The sequence below is a fragment of the Gracilinanus agilis genome, chromosome 2 (genome assembly GCF_016433145.1).
Source record: "Gracilinanus agilis isolate LMUSP501 chromosome 2, AgileGrace, whole genome shotgun sequence".
Taxonomy (NCBI): domain Eukaryota; kingdom Metazoa; phylum Chordata; class Mammalia; order Didelphimorphia; family Didelphidae; genus Gracilinanus; species Gracilinanus agilis.
In genome coordinates this window covers 520,312,852-520,327,711 of record NC_058131.1, presented here as the reverse complement: position 1 = coordinate 520,327,711, position 14,860 = coordinate 520,312,852, and the positions used below count along the sequence as shown (strand labels likewise).

The window sequence follows — 14,860 nt, the reverse complement described above, 5'->3', positions numbered from 1 at the left end:
TTGCTGTATTTTCCTAGTTCTATCTATTTTTTACCTCGTCTCCACCTTTGATGTTAGGCTGTCAGCTATCACTTTTCAGGGCTGCTAGTATATCTACCACTTACTACCCATTTGACCTTGGGAAAAACACATTCTCTCTAAGTTCTTCATCCATAAAAATAAGGAGTTTAGATAGCTCTAAAGTCCCTTTCAAATTGGTATCTATGATCCTACCTTTTTTTTTAACTTTCCTTTTCCATTCTACCACCCCTCCCTGCTTTTCCTAATATACTGTTCCTTATTTCACTAAGAGAATAAAAAGTCCTAGAAGTATTGTTCCCCCCTTTTTTTGTATTTTTTATGCTAGTTCTTAAGACAAGATTTTGGATATGAAAGAACGATAAATTTTGTGCTGGAACAGAACTTAAAAGACATATAGTATCATTTACTTATTTTATATATGGGGAACTTAAGAGTCAAAGAGGTAGCATGATTTGCCCAGGGTCACACAACTATTAAGTATCTCAGGTAGGACTTGAACTCAGGTGTTCCTGACTCCAAGTCTAATGTCCTATCCACTATGCCAAGCTATATCTAATGTTCACTGAACTGTTTACTTTTAATATGGTGAAAAGGCAGCTAGGTGGCACAGTGGATAGAATGGTTGGCCTAGAGTGAGGAAGATTTATCTTCCTGAGTTCAAATCCAGCCTCAAACACTTACTAGCTGTGTGATCCTCACACAATCCTGTTTACCTCATTTAATCCTGTTCACCTCATTTTCCTCAGCTGTAAAACGAGCTGGAAAAGGAAACCACTCCAGTATCTTTGCCAAAAAAACAGAAAACAAAAAAACAAAGAGATCACAAAGAGTCTAACATGACTGAAAAGAACTAAACAACAAAAATATGATAAAAAGTCAAATAACTCAGTATATGTGAGATAAGAATTCACAGTTAAAAATAAGCAGCATGAGAGTTTAAAGGTTGCTTCAATGAAGGCAGTTCATGAAATTACCCCATAGGCTTTGTGGTAGCTAAGTTGGACTCTTAGAGATTTCCCTCATTTGACCTAACCTTTTCCTATATCTTCTAAAGGGTTAACTTTGACATGAGCTTTATTCCCAAATGAACAACATCAGAGTATGATTCCTGACCTGAAAAAGCTAGCAAGAAGAGACTCCTAATATTCAATATACAATTAAATAACAATGAAATTCTAAACTATTTGGTATCAACCATCAATTTAGTGACAGATAGTTAAGAGCAGGAAATAGATCCGGGGTGGTATAGGCTCATAGGAAGAAGGAAAGGCTTGACGTAGAGGCTGCATGGAGTACTGGAAAGCAAATTGCACTGGAAATCAACAGTCATAAACATCAAAAGAAGAGCAATTATGCACCCAGGGTCAAAACATTAGATTGCTATGTGATCACTCAATAAGTTAAGTTTGTTGTGATAGAAAACATGGATTAGCGGAAAGAACTTGGAATCATAAAGATTTAAGATTAAGCCCAGAAAGGTACTGGTTCTGTGGCTTTGAACTCAATACAGGCCATTGAATTCAACTTGCATTTGACCAAGAATTCCCATTACCTCATACAAAAAATGTGGGTCATTCAGCTTTTTCTTGAAGGGTTCTATTCTCTCTTGAGGGAGAACTTTCTCCTTTTTGGATGGCTTTTATTAGGAAAAACTTTCCTTTAAGCTGAACTCGGTATATGCAACTTCACATTATTAGTCATAATTATCCTCTTCTGGGGCCAAGAACTCAAATTCTTCTTTCACAGGATAGCCCTTCAAATTTTTTAAGATATTATCACATCTCCCATAAATCTCTTATCCAGGCTAAACATCCCCAATGTGCCTTCAAACAATTTTCATTTTGTGTGATCTCAAGAAGATTCACCATTCTAATTGTCCTCATCTGACCCTTCTTTAAGCTTAATAACTTTTTTAAACCCACCCCCTATAACTGAAGATAATACCCCTAGATATATTCTAATCAGAATACATTTTTGATTTCTCTAGGCCATACATCCCCAATTCTTTCAAATGATTTTCATACTTTATAACCTCAAGACCTTTCACCATTCTGGTTGCCCTCCTTTAAGACCCTCTTTAAATTATCAAAATCCTTTAAAAAATATTGCAAGGAAAATTTGTTGCAATGCAGTACCAAGAACTGAACATACCCCAGATATATTCTGATAAGACTATTGCTTCACCAGAGAAAGAAATGGCAAATTACTCTAGTATCTTTACCAAGAAAACCTCCTGGTCAGGTAAAGAAATCAAAAGTATCAATAAGCACATGAGAAAGTGTTCTAAATCTCTAATAATTAGAGAAATGCAAATCAAAACAACTCTGAGGTATCACCTCATACCTAGCAGATTGGCTAAAATGAAAGAAGGGGAGAGTAATGAATGCTGGAGGGGATGTGGCAAAATTGGGACATTAATGCATTGCTGGTGGAGTTGTGAACTGATCCAACCATTCTGGCTGGCAATTTGGAACTATGCTCAAAGGGCTATAAAAGAATGCCTGCCCTTTGATCCAGCCATACTATTGTTGGGTTTGTACCCCAAAGAGATCATAAATAAACAGACTTGTACGAAAATATTTATAGCTGGCGCTTTTTGTAGTGGGAAAGAACTGGAAAGGGAGGGTATGTCCTTCTATTGGGGAATGGCTGAACAAACTGTGGTATATGCTGGTGATGGAATACTATTGTGCTAAAAGGAATAATAAACTGGAGGAGTTCCAGGTGAACTGGAAAGACCTCCAGGAACTGATGCAGAGTGAAAGGAGCAGAGCCAGAAGAACATTGTACACAGAGACTGATATACTGTGGTAAAATCGAATGTAATGGGCTTCTGTACTAGCAGCAATGCAAAGACCCAGGACAATTCTGAAGGATTTATGGAAAAGAATGCTACCCACATTCAGAGGAAGATCTGCAGGAGAGGAAACATAGAAGATAAACAATTGCTTGAATGCAGGGGCTGAGGCGAACATGATTGGGGATGTGGACTCGAAACTACCACACCAATGCAACTAACAACAATATGGAAATAGGCCCTGAACAAGGACACATGTTACAACCAGTGGAAATGTGCGTCGGCCATGGGTGGGGGGATAGCGGGGGGTGAAGGGGAAAGTAGGGGCATAAAGTATGTAAACAGGTTAAAAATGAATATTAAGGGGGCAGCTGGGTAGCTCAGTGGATTGAGAGCCAGGCCTAGAGATGGGAGGTCCTAGGTTCAAATCTGACCTCAGACACTTCCCAGCTGTGTGACCCTGGGCAAGTCACTTGACCCCCATTGCCTACCCTTACCAATCTTCCACCTATAAGTCAATACACAGAAGTTAAGGGTTTAAAATTTTAAAAAAATGAATATTAATAAATGTTTAAAAAAATGAAAACCTCCTGGACAGTATGCTGCATGGGGTCATGAAGAGTTAGACACATCTGAATGGCTGAAGAAGAACTTTCAAGTAGAGCTGTTCTTTAAAGCAATGGATTTATTTCAATAAGGGTTTTTGGAAAAACAGTAAAATAGATGAGAAGTCTCTGGTGGAGATGTAAATTTGAGAGTCAGCCACAAAGAGTTAAGAGTTAAGAGTAGAGGTAATGGAGGATGAATGAGTTCACCAAGGCAATCTGTTTGGAGCATAGAGCAACAATATAAAATAGGGTCTAAGACAGAATCTTGAGGGTATCTCCAGTAAGAGGATGGGAGAAAGAACAGATACCAAAAGAGAAGACAGAGAAGGACATTTACAAAATCAAGAGTAATCTAGGAAGTATTGCATCTTGGAAACAGAGGGGGAAATCCCTTTCCAAGGTACATTTTTCCAAGAGAGATAGTGTTTCCAGAGGCCCAGAGCTTGTCTCTTTGTGGTATCTTGTGCATGACTCTGCGTGGTGACCATTAGAGCACTGACTTCCTTGTTTTGATCAAAGACTTGTTGAGAGGGGGGGCAGCTGGGTAGCTCAGTGGATTGAGAGCCAGGCCTAGAAATGGGAGGTCCTAGGTTCAAATCTGGCCTCAGACACTTCCCAGCTGTGTGACCCTGGGCAAGTCACTTGACCCCCATTGCCTACCCTTACCACTCTTCCACCTATAAGTCAATACACAGAAGTTAAGGGTTTAAAATAAAATAAAAAAAAGACTTGTTGAGAGGGAGGGAGGGAAAGAGAGAGAGAGAGAGAGAGAGAGAGAGAGAGAGAGAGAGAGGAAGGAAGAAAGAGAGGACCAAGAGTTTCATGAAACAAGTGGCCAATAGAATCAGGTGCAACAAAGTTTGAAAAAATCCAAATAGAGAAAAAAATCCACTAGATTAGGCAAGAAGATCATATTGGTCATATTCAAAAGTAGTTTTAATGAGAATAGAAAAGAGATTACAAGGAGGTAAGAAGTAAATGGATGAATAGAAAGTGGAGAAAATGGTCACATAAAGTAGAAGAAAGGGAACACACTAGCCAAAAGGGGAAATGTGCAGATGAAGCCTTGTTTTTGTTTTGGAGGGCTTTAAAAATTTTTGGTAAATCTGAGAAGACAACATAATTAAAAGCAGAAGGGAAGACATAACTTAGTCTCTCTGATCCTAACAAATGTATTTACCTCTCTTGATAGCAATAGTTATTTCTTAGAATGTTTATCACTTCGTTGCACAGATGAGTAACTAGAGAACACTTTTTTGAAAGCTAGGAACCTGCTTAAAGAAATTCCTCTTTGCCATCTGTCCATGTGAAGTGTGGCAGATATCCCTAATATGCAAAATTTCCTTTACGCAGAAAATACTGTCAGCCCCAACAGTTTGAATGAAGGCCAGAAAGTTATTAGCAATTATGCTTTACTACTTCAGCCCCTCCCTTTTTACTACATGTCTGTTTGCCAATTCATAGATGAATCTTCTTTTAGCTTACAAAGAAAAAGGCTGTGAAGTTAACTCTGTCCACTACTGCAATGAAACATGAAATGCTCTTGGAGAAAAAGAACTAATTTCTCAAAACTGTGATGCTCAGAACATAAAAATTATGTTATTAGAGAGCTGGTTTCTTCTCACTCTCTGACTTTTGACCTTTCATTGTCTATCCATTCCTTCTCTATAGGATAAATATTAAAGATAAAACTTAGTCAGGCCACTAAATCCCATTCAAACAAATATCTATGAAGCACCTAAAATGTGGTGGAAAAAATCAAGTATAGGACTGGTAGATAAATAACTATTAGTACATATTAGGCAACATAGTGTCTGGAGTCAGAAAGATCTGAGTTCAAATGCAACTTCAGACACTTACTGGCTACGTGATTTAGATCACTTAAGCTTATTTGTCTCAGTTGCCTCATCTATAAAATGAGCTGGAGAAGGAAATGGCAAATAACATTTTTTCTTTGCCAAGAAAACCCTATCATTTTGTTTCTGCCTCCCAAATTTGGGTATACAGACTCATCTGATTGCTATCAAACTACCCTCCAAAAAACTATGATATAACAACTCAGCAAGCATTCTGGAACAGCATAACCCACAAAAAAGTGGGGTGAAGTAATTTTCAAACCAAGACAACTAAGAAGGCCAGCACAAGGGATCTAATGCACCAGGGTGAAAGCAGAGCCCAAAGCAGCCCACCAAGGCAGGTTCTAACACAGCAGCCAAAGGAAATAGAAGGTATGGACTGGCGGGCAGTTTGAATAGATCTTAGCCAGACACATGGTCTGATTTTATTCTATCAACATGGGCCTAAATAAAATATTAGTTTTCCTCATAATATCAGCCTTTATCATTTTTAAAAACAACACTATGATGGGAGAAAATAAAATAAAATAAAATTGGGGCATCTAGGTGGCTCAGTGGATTGACAGCCAGACCTAGAGATAGGAGGTGCTAGGTTCACATGTGGTCTCATACAGTTCCTAGCTGTGTGACCCTGGGCAAGTCACTTAACCCCCATTGCCTAGCCCTTACCACTCTTCTGCCTTGGAACCAATTACACAGTATTGATTCTAAGACAGAAGGTAAGGGTTTTTAAATAAAAAAATTAAAATAAAATAAAATAAATTAAATTAAGACCTGAGAAAGAGAAATGCATTGGGAGGAAGAGGAAGGGAAAAATAGAATAGAATAAATTATCTTACATAAAAGAGGCAAGAGGGGGACTTTATTCCAAAGAGATAAAAAGCAAAAAGGGTAAAGACCTATATGTGTATAAATATTTTAAGGAGTTCTTTTTGTGGAGACAAAATAATGGAAAGTGAGGGGATATCTATCAATTGAGGAATGGCTGAATAAGTTATATGTGATTGTAATGGAATACTATTATGCTGTAAGAAATAATAAGCAGTAGAATCTCAGAAAAATCTGGAAAGATTAACTGAAGCAGAGTGAAATAAGCCAAACCAGGAGAACATTGTGAAAACAATACCGTAGAATAAACAACTGCGAATACTTTAGCTATTCTCAATAAGATAATGATCTAAAACTATCCCAAAGAACTCAGGATAAAAAAAGCTATCTCCTTCCAGAGAAAAAGAACTGGTAGAGTATGAATCCAGATCAAAACAAACTTTTTATGTCCTTTATTATTTTTTATTCAAGTTTTCTTCCATTAAAGGATTAATAAGGAAAAATGTTTTAAATGATTGCACATGCAAAATCTATATGAGATTGCTTATCATCTCAAGTCATGGGATATAGGGGAGTGGAGAGGGAAGGAGGGAGAAAATTCAAGACATAACATTTTTGGAAAATGTTGAAACTGTTTTTACACATAATGGGGGAAATTTTTTCTTTATTCTACCAACATGGCCTTGATTAAATATTACTTCTCCTTTTAATCTCAGTCTCTATTAATTTTAATTACAACAATAAAATTTTTAAAATTGAAAAGAAAACTGTAAATGGTGTCACAAAAAGTTGGACAAAAACAAATGAACAACAACAACAACAACAAAATATATACTATAACAAAGTATATTTATAAATATTTATAAACAAAAGGGAGGAAGGAACAAAATCTGGGTCCATTAAAAGTGCTAAGATGGGGCAGTTAGACAGTTCAATAGCTAGAAAGCCATTCCTGGAGACAAAAGGTCCTGGCTTCAAATCTGATCTCAGATACTTCCTAGCTGTGTGATCCTGGGCAAGTCACTTAACCCCAGTTGTCTAGCCCTTAACAGTCTTCTACTTTTGAATCAATACTTAATATCAATTCTAAGACAGAAGGCAAGAGTTATTTTTTAAGTACTAAGCTAAGAAGGAACAGATAATTTCCGGACAAGGGGATAGATAGCTTTTTGGACCTGAATTTAGCATGGAAAGAAGTCATTACCAATCTCTGGTGGAAATAAAGAAACTGATTTTCAAAGTGATATTAAGGAGAGGTTTTAGATTACATGTAATGCCATTTAACCATGCTATGTCTTTTTTTTTAATTTAAATAATGGTTCTCTATTTTGTTGAGGCTGAAAATATTTACCTTCTCAGTAGCTGGGATTACAGGTGTAAACTACTATGCCTGCTATATTTACATCTTCACTAGCATGAATAATCTAGCCTGAACTCTCATTACCTTATTAGGGCAAAACTAGCCTAGTCTATAAGCAAGGACTTCCTAGTATTTGTAAATGTTACTCTATATAACACAGAGAGTTTAATGACTGATACATAGTAGGTACTTAATAAATATTTATTGAAAAACATGAATTATTATTTACCATGAATAGTTTTAAAGTTTGTTCTCTTTCTTCCATAAAGTAAGGAAGGTTTATATTTCCCTCCCACGTTTCCAAAAATAGCAACAATAACAAATTCCCTGAGAAAGAAATCAAGAAGTGGAATTCACTATGTCTCATTTAGAAACAACACATTTCTCTCAGTCCAGAGGTTTGAGCTAAACACCAAACCTTTTAAGGTTTAGTCTGGTTTCCTTGAACAGTGCAGCTTTGAGGTTGACAGCAAAAAATAACTTTCTTTTAAAAAAAAAGGCCCAGATGGCTGTTCACAATTTTTAGCAAAGAATATTTAGCAATAAGAAACAAAAATATTCATATAATATTTCCAGTTTTTAAAATGAAGATAGGAGGGGGAAATGACAGGGAAAGGTTCCCAAAAATGTACTTGAGTTATTTAATTTTTTTGAAATCTTTATTCTCTTTGTGATTGTCTTTTTTTAAAATTAACTATAATATTCATGCCTTCAGGTATTTGCACAAAGGTGGGCATATGGAAGCATGAGGTTTATTGGAAAGTTTAAGCTTCATCAACATGTTCATTTTTAGAGAATAAAACATTTTGATAAGAAAAATAAATCAATTGAGAAAATCAGGAAACCAGACCAAGATTATTATATTGGTCCCTGAAGTCCTGGGGGCAAAGTCCCTAGCTAGGGGACAAATTATTTATTGATTCAGCATAAAAGGTCAATTAGCCATTGGACCATTTAGCAAAGAGACAGCATGATACAAAAGAACATTGAAAACAGTCAGAACATCTAAATTTCAATCTAGGCACAAGCCACATAGCCACATTAGGCCTCAGTTTCTACATCTGTAAAATAAGGAGGCTGGAAGAAATGTACTCTAAGATCCCTTTCTGATCTAAATACTAGAATCCCATGAAAAGTCACTGACTCCACAAGAACAAAAAAACATCTAGCTTTAAAACTAAACATACTTAAGTTCAATTCAGTGCCATAAAAGTGAGGAAAATCTTATTGCCATCACATATCTCTAGGGGTATGCTGAAGCCAGCTGAGACTGACTAGTGAGAGTAGATTGTTAAATTTTCATTGTGAGCATTGTTACTTCAGAAATCAGCAGAAGCTACAAGTCAGGGCTTAATTTATAATTTTGTTGACTGTCAGAATGAAGAAAGTGATGGTGAAAGTGTTGATAAACAAATTAAAGTGAAAATGTGTTGTGAATACACTATTTTTTCCCCAGAAGGCCAGTTGTTGTCCCACAGGCCCACACACACAGGAATCAGAAATTCTTCAATCCTAAATGTTCCATGTAGGGCTTTATATTTAATATTTTGGGAACATGTTAGAAGAAGAATATTAAAACATTCTCAGAACACTAAATATATACATATATAAATTTGCATTCCAAGTAGAGGCCAAATGTTGGCCAATGTTCTAAGCAGAGAAGAACATTCATATATTATCCTTCTATTAATACTTCACTTTGAAGAGTTAAGTGTTAGTGTAAGTCATGTTTTCTATCTTGAAAAGAGGCATTTCCACAGGAAAATGCTGGCTGTGTGAATTTGGCAGCCCGATATCATTTGAAAGGCACTGGAAACCTAAGCCTCCACGTGAAGTTAAGAAGCAATTTTATTTTTAAATGAACGCTAGTCGCTGGAAGGTTACAAAGTAAAAGCTTATAAATTGAGGAAAAGGTCAATTTTCACTCATTATTATTGTTTCATACATTAGGGTCATTATATTATTCCTCGGGGAAGCTAAGTATTTCAATGGATATACAGCTCTGACCCTGGAATCAAGAGTTCTGGCCTCAGACACTTACTAATTGGGTGACCCTGGGTAAGTCACTTAATTCTTAAATGTCTGCCTCGGTTCCTCTTATGTAAAATGAACTGGTGAAGGAAATGGCAACCCACTGCAGTAATCTCTGCCAAGAAAATACCAAATGGGTCATGAAGAGTCATAACTCAAAAAAGGACTGAACAACAGTACCTGAAAATATGATGTCTTTATGATGGAACAATTAGAACATTTATTTATTATAATCCTATGTGTTTGCTTTAACTAAACTGTTCAATGTTATACCAATAAAAAAATCAATCAATAAACATTTATTAAATGCCTACTGGGGATACAGAAAGAGGCAAAAGATGGTCCCTGTCCTCGAGGAGCTTAAATTCTAATGGGGGAGACAGCATGCAAACAAAAATATCCAAAGCAAGCTATGTACTGAATAAATGGGGGGCGGGGGAGAGGGAAAGGATGAGAATGAAGAGAGATTAGGGAAGGCTTCCTATAGAAGGTAGGATTTTAGTTGGGATATAAAAGAGATCAGGGATGTCATAAAGGAGTAAAGGAAGGAGAGTATTCCAGCCATAGGGAACCACCAAAGAAAATGCTCAGAGCAAAGAGATGGAGTTTCTTGTTGATGGAACCACCAGGAGGCCAATGTTACTGGTTGAAAGGCATATACTACATTATAAGGCATGAGAAGGTTAAGAAGGGACTAGACTGGCTTTGAATGCCAAATAGAGCATTTTGTATTTGATGCTGAAGGAAAAAGGAAATAACTGGAATTCGCTGAGTAGACAGGTGGCATTATCAGACTTGAGCTTTAAGAAAATCATTTTATTGGCTGAAAGGAAAATGAAATAGAGTAACAACTCTTCACATTAAGAGAATCATATTGACTTCGTAATTTCACCTGATGAAGTTTGCAATCAAGGTCTAAGGTCTTATTTACTCTAACAAATTATTACCCATGACTCTGTAGATTTGATTCATGAATCTGCCTATAAATATTCTTTGCTGTGGAAATTAGCCTGCATGTGGTTCTTACTCATTAATATATGTGTGTGTGTGTGTGTGTGTAAATTTGTCTCTTATGTTGAGAAAAGATACAAAATATTGTTCCACAAAAGTAATTTTGCTTTATTTGTATCCACTCTAGTAATATAATGCCATTAGATTATTTTACGATACATTAAATTGTCTTTTCAACAGAACAGAATTAAAAATAGCTTGCCTGATGAAAGTGTAGTCTATGACATAGCTTCTATCCATATTGCCAGGATTGTCATATCGCTGGTATTGCCATTTCTAACTAAAGTTTACCAGGGATGTTCATTTTAAATATTAATATATGCCACAATTAACATTAATTAAACAAATTAAACGCTTATTTTAATTCATCTTCCTTATTATGCTTTACCCCCAAAAGGACCATTATACAAAAAGAAAGCAGTTATTAAAATGCAAGTTCTTGCCCCAAACAGCAAAGTATGTGGATAAGTCCAAGATATACAGAAGAGAAAGAAATCAGAAGGGATACTCTTTCAAAGAGGTAATTTTTATTATATTTCATGACAATGTGTACCCCTGCTTTCCTTCAATAGATCCTTCTTACCAATATATTACCAATATATTATTATATGCAAGTGACCATAGAATAAAGGGTAAAAATAGTAAAAGGTCTTAATTTAATGATGACCAAAAACTTTGAGGAGAGCACTTGTTCAAGCTAGGTTCCATCATCTCAATTCCCGAAAGCCAGGTGACTCTCCCACTAATTCCAAGGACCTGTAGGGTCCTCTCAAATTGTCCTATGGGTCTAGCTTCATCTCAAGTGACCTCTAGTTTGAGTAGATTTAACAAAAGCTCAGTAGGAGATAATTTGGCCGTGGCTCTGGACCAATTCTGAACCAAAGCAGGGCAACATTCTATCTTAGTCAAGACAAAAGATGAAAGAGATTTGGGACAAACAACCTCAGACCTCTACAGAATGGGCAGTCTTTTCTCTCCAGCTTATTTTATTCAAATGTATAACTGTGGAGTTTTTCAGACTGGCCTTCAGGGACTAATTCTCAACTGGGCCAAAATCAACCTTAGGCAAAATTATGAAATTTATTTTTAGCAAATTCCTCCTCCCCTCCTTTCTGAGCCTCCAAGCGGGCTTAGAAGCAACCAAGTTGTACAGTGGGTAAAGTCTGGAAGATGTGAGCCCAAATCTAACCAAAAGTTAAATGCAAGACACTTAACTTTTGTTTCCCTCAATTTCCTCTCCTGTAAAATGTAGATAACAACAGCACCTATCTCACAGGGTTGTTGAGAAAATCAAATGAGATAGTAATTATAAAGGATTTAAGCAGTGCCCTCTCTTGTACAAAGTACTATATAAATATTTATTTCTATTTCTTTTTCTTTTCCCCCTTAGGGCTCCTGGACACAGTGTGACTCAAGAAATAATTTCTTTTAAGAACCCCTCTCAATATTATTTTGTCCTATTCTTGATATCTTGCCTTTTCTTTCCTCTAAAATTGTGGAAGATAGAAGAATGCTATAGGAGCTTTCCTTTCAAAATATAATACTCCATGTAATTTAGGTATTATAGCTCCACTGAACTATGGCAAGGATCCTAATCTTTACTAAAGTGGAGAAAAGAATTCTTAACTTATTGTTATCAAAGCTATTGAAAGTAACCTGCATTTTAGCTATCCTTAAGTTATTTTTTAAAGATTCCAGAAACCATAAAGTTCAATAATTACAAAAATAATATTATTGATGATGATGATGATGATGATGGTGACAGGATTTACATAGCAATCTAAGATTTGCAAAGTGCTTTACTAAAAGCTTTAGTGTTTTTTATCTCATTTTGTCCTTCACAACAACCATAGCAGATAGGTGGGATTATTATCACAATTTTACAGATGAGAAAACTGAGGCAAACAAACCTTACAATGGTTACTATGAAAGAACCTTCACTTAGAACCACAGAATCTTAAGAGTTGAAAAGGATCTCAGCCATCTATTCTAACCTGTATCTAAATAAGAATCCCCTCTGAAATGGTCATTTCCCTTTTACTTAGAGACTTCTCAGAAGAGGGAAACTATTACTTTCAAAAATAGCTCTTTTTAACTTTTCTTGATATATATATATATATATGTATATATATATATATATAATACTTAGGATGTTTATCCTTTAATAAAACCTAAATGTGCCTCTTTGCAACATCCATCCATTCATCCTAGTTTTTCCATTTGGAGTCAAAGGGTGCAAAGCATTTAGCTTTAAACTATTGGCTCAAGCTTTGTAAAGATCTTTTGGTATCTAGACCGTGTACAGTTTGGTAGCTAATCCTCCCCCAGTTTTATGTCATCTGCAAATCTGATAAACTTGCTGTCTGGGCCTTTATTCAGAGCATTGATAAAATTAACCATTATTATTAGTACCCGAGGGGACAAACTCATTCTAAAGAGAAAACACATGTGTCCCTATCCACATAAGGCCAATTTATTATCTGAAAATAAGGCAGGAACTTTGACAAATATACTCGGCTTATATATTCAAAAGCTCATAATAAAAGCTCAAACTGATTTTTTTCATCTTTAAACATTTTTTCAACTTTTTGAGAAGCTATTTATTTTTGTTTTCTTTCCATAAAGTTATGTAAATATACTTAGCATTTCAGTTTTACTCCAGAATAGCTGCATATATAAAGAAAAAAAACAGAAAATGTTTAATCTTGTCTTTATCTGGCTAGTTTTCAGAGGAAAGCTACATCAGACCCATTTATTTTTACCAGCCCAACTTCCATGTTTCTCTTTGGGGTTTTTCTCTTCTGAATTTATAGGACTTGGCATGGTAGCCCATACTTTAATCTCTGATATTAAGGAGGCTGAATTTGATGAATCAATTGAGTTTGGGAGTTCTGAGGTACAGTAGGTCTAAAATCAATATGGTGGTCAAACTAACTCAATACCAGTATGGTAAATTACCAGGAATCTGGAACCACCAGGCTTACTAGAGAATGGCAAACCAGCATGAGTCAGAAACAAAGTAGGTCAAAGCTTCCTCATTGATCAGCATTAGGGTAAGCTGTGTGTGTCTACTGCACTTTCAGCCTGATTAATAGGGAAACAAAGGGAGAGCTGATAAGGATTTGCAAGATTTGTGACCTTGCCAACTTCTGTAGACTTCAATCACCAAGCACTGAATGAAGGATTGAAAGCAAAAAACAAATCTAAGACAGTTCTTGCCCTCAAGGAGCTTGCTTTCTACTAAATGCTCTGGATACAGACAGCCCAAAGAATTTACTTACTTTTAGTTGTACTAAATGTACATCTACATGCTTGCTCTCAGAGTCCTGCTGGACTGAGTAGGTCAGATCCCTGACCCTCTCTGAAGTCATGCGGAGCCATGTCTCAATTTCTGGTAGGTGAAGGACAATCTTCCAGTCTGCCCCAGTATGGAGTGGAGGTGGCTTTTCATATCGTTGGTCAGACTCCATTTCCTTCATCTCATCTTCTCCCTCACCCTGCTCCACTGTAGGGGTCATATTGATGACCATGGGGGAAGCATCGGTAGCCATGGGATCCAGTTCCTGTGACCTCATGGGGGACAGGGTTACACTCATGGTTAACATGGAGAATTCTAAACCATACTCCTCTCCAAAAGAGCTAAAATGAAAAAAAAGAAAGGATGAGATATGAGTTAGACAAAATGAGAAATCAAAATTCCTAGTATAAACACATAAATAAATTTTCATTTCTTTTTATAGTAAATATGTTTTAGCATGTAGTTTTACTATTATATACTCAGCTCTCCTTAAACATGTTAGCTAGTTAGAGAAGAAGGGTGGTTCAGTTGCTGTCACATTTGATTTCTTTTTCTTCCTCTTTGAGTACCAGTTACTTGATAATCTAGGCCTTATTTTAAAAGAGAATATTATAGCAAGTGATAATCTCAAAAATATTATTTTAGTTTCTTGTTTGGTTTCTTTTTCTTTTTTTTATTTCTAATCCACTGCTTTATCAATTAATTTCTTTTTTATTTCTAATTTTATTTCTAATCCACTGCTTTATCAATTAATTATACATTTGTAATATACTTGCAAATTTGATTAATTTTTAAAACAAAGCTGAACAACTTCTATCTCTTTCTTCAGAAAGAACTTGTAATTCTAACATAGAATTCCAGTCCTTAGTGTCTTTGATTTGATTAAAAAATATACTGTTTCCAGTCCTAAGAGAAGACAATATAATGTAAAGGAGAGTATACTATGTTTAGAATCAGGAAGACCTGAGTTCAAATCCCAATTTCTTGGGCAAATTACTTAACTATACTCTGCTCAAATAACCTCATCCACAAGATAGAGGGGAAGTGACT

General features: G+C 35.9%; 1 protein-coding gene across 1 annotated transcript in view; it reads right to left on the bottom strand.

The window, feature by feature from the left end:
• The window catches only part of AKAP6 (A-kinase anchoring protein 6), a 488,735-nt gene extending 474,618 nt beyond the window's left edge, over window positions 1-14,117 (bottom strand). Inside the window, exon 1 of the mRNA XM_044665065.1 lies at window positions 13,794-14,117. Coding sequence (XP_044521000.1) covers window positions 13,794-14,117 — 324 coding nt within the window. The remainder of the gene's footprint in view (window positions 1-13,793) is intronic.
• Between the last annotated feature and the right edge of the window lie 743 nt (window positions 14,118-14,860).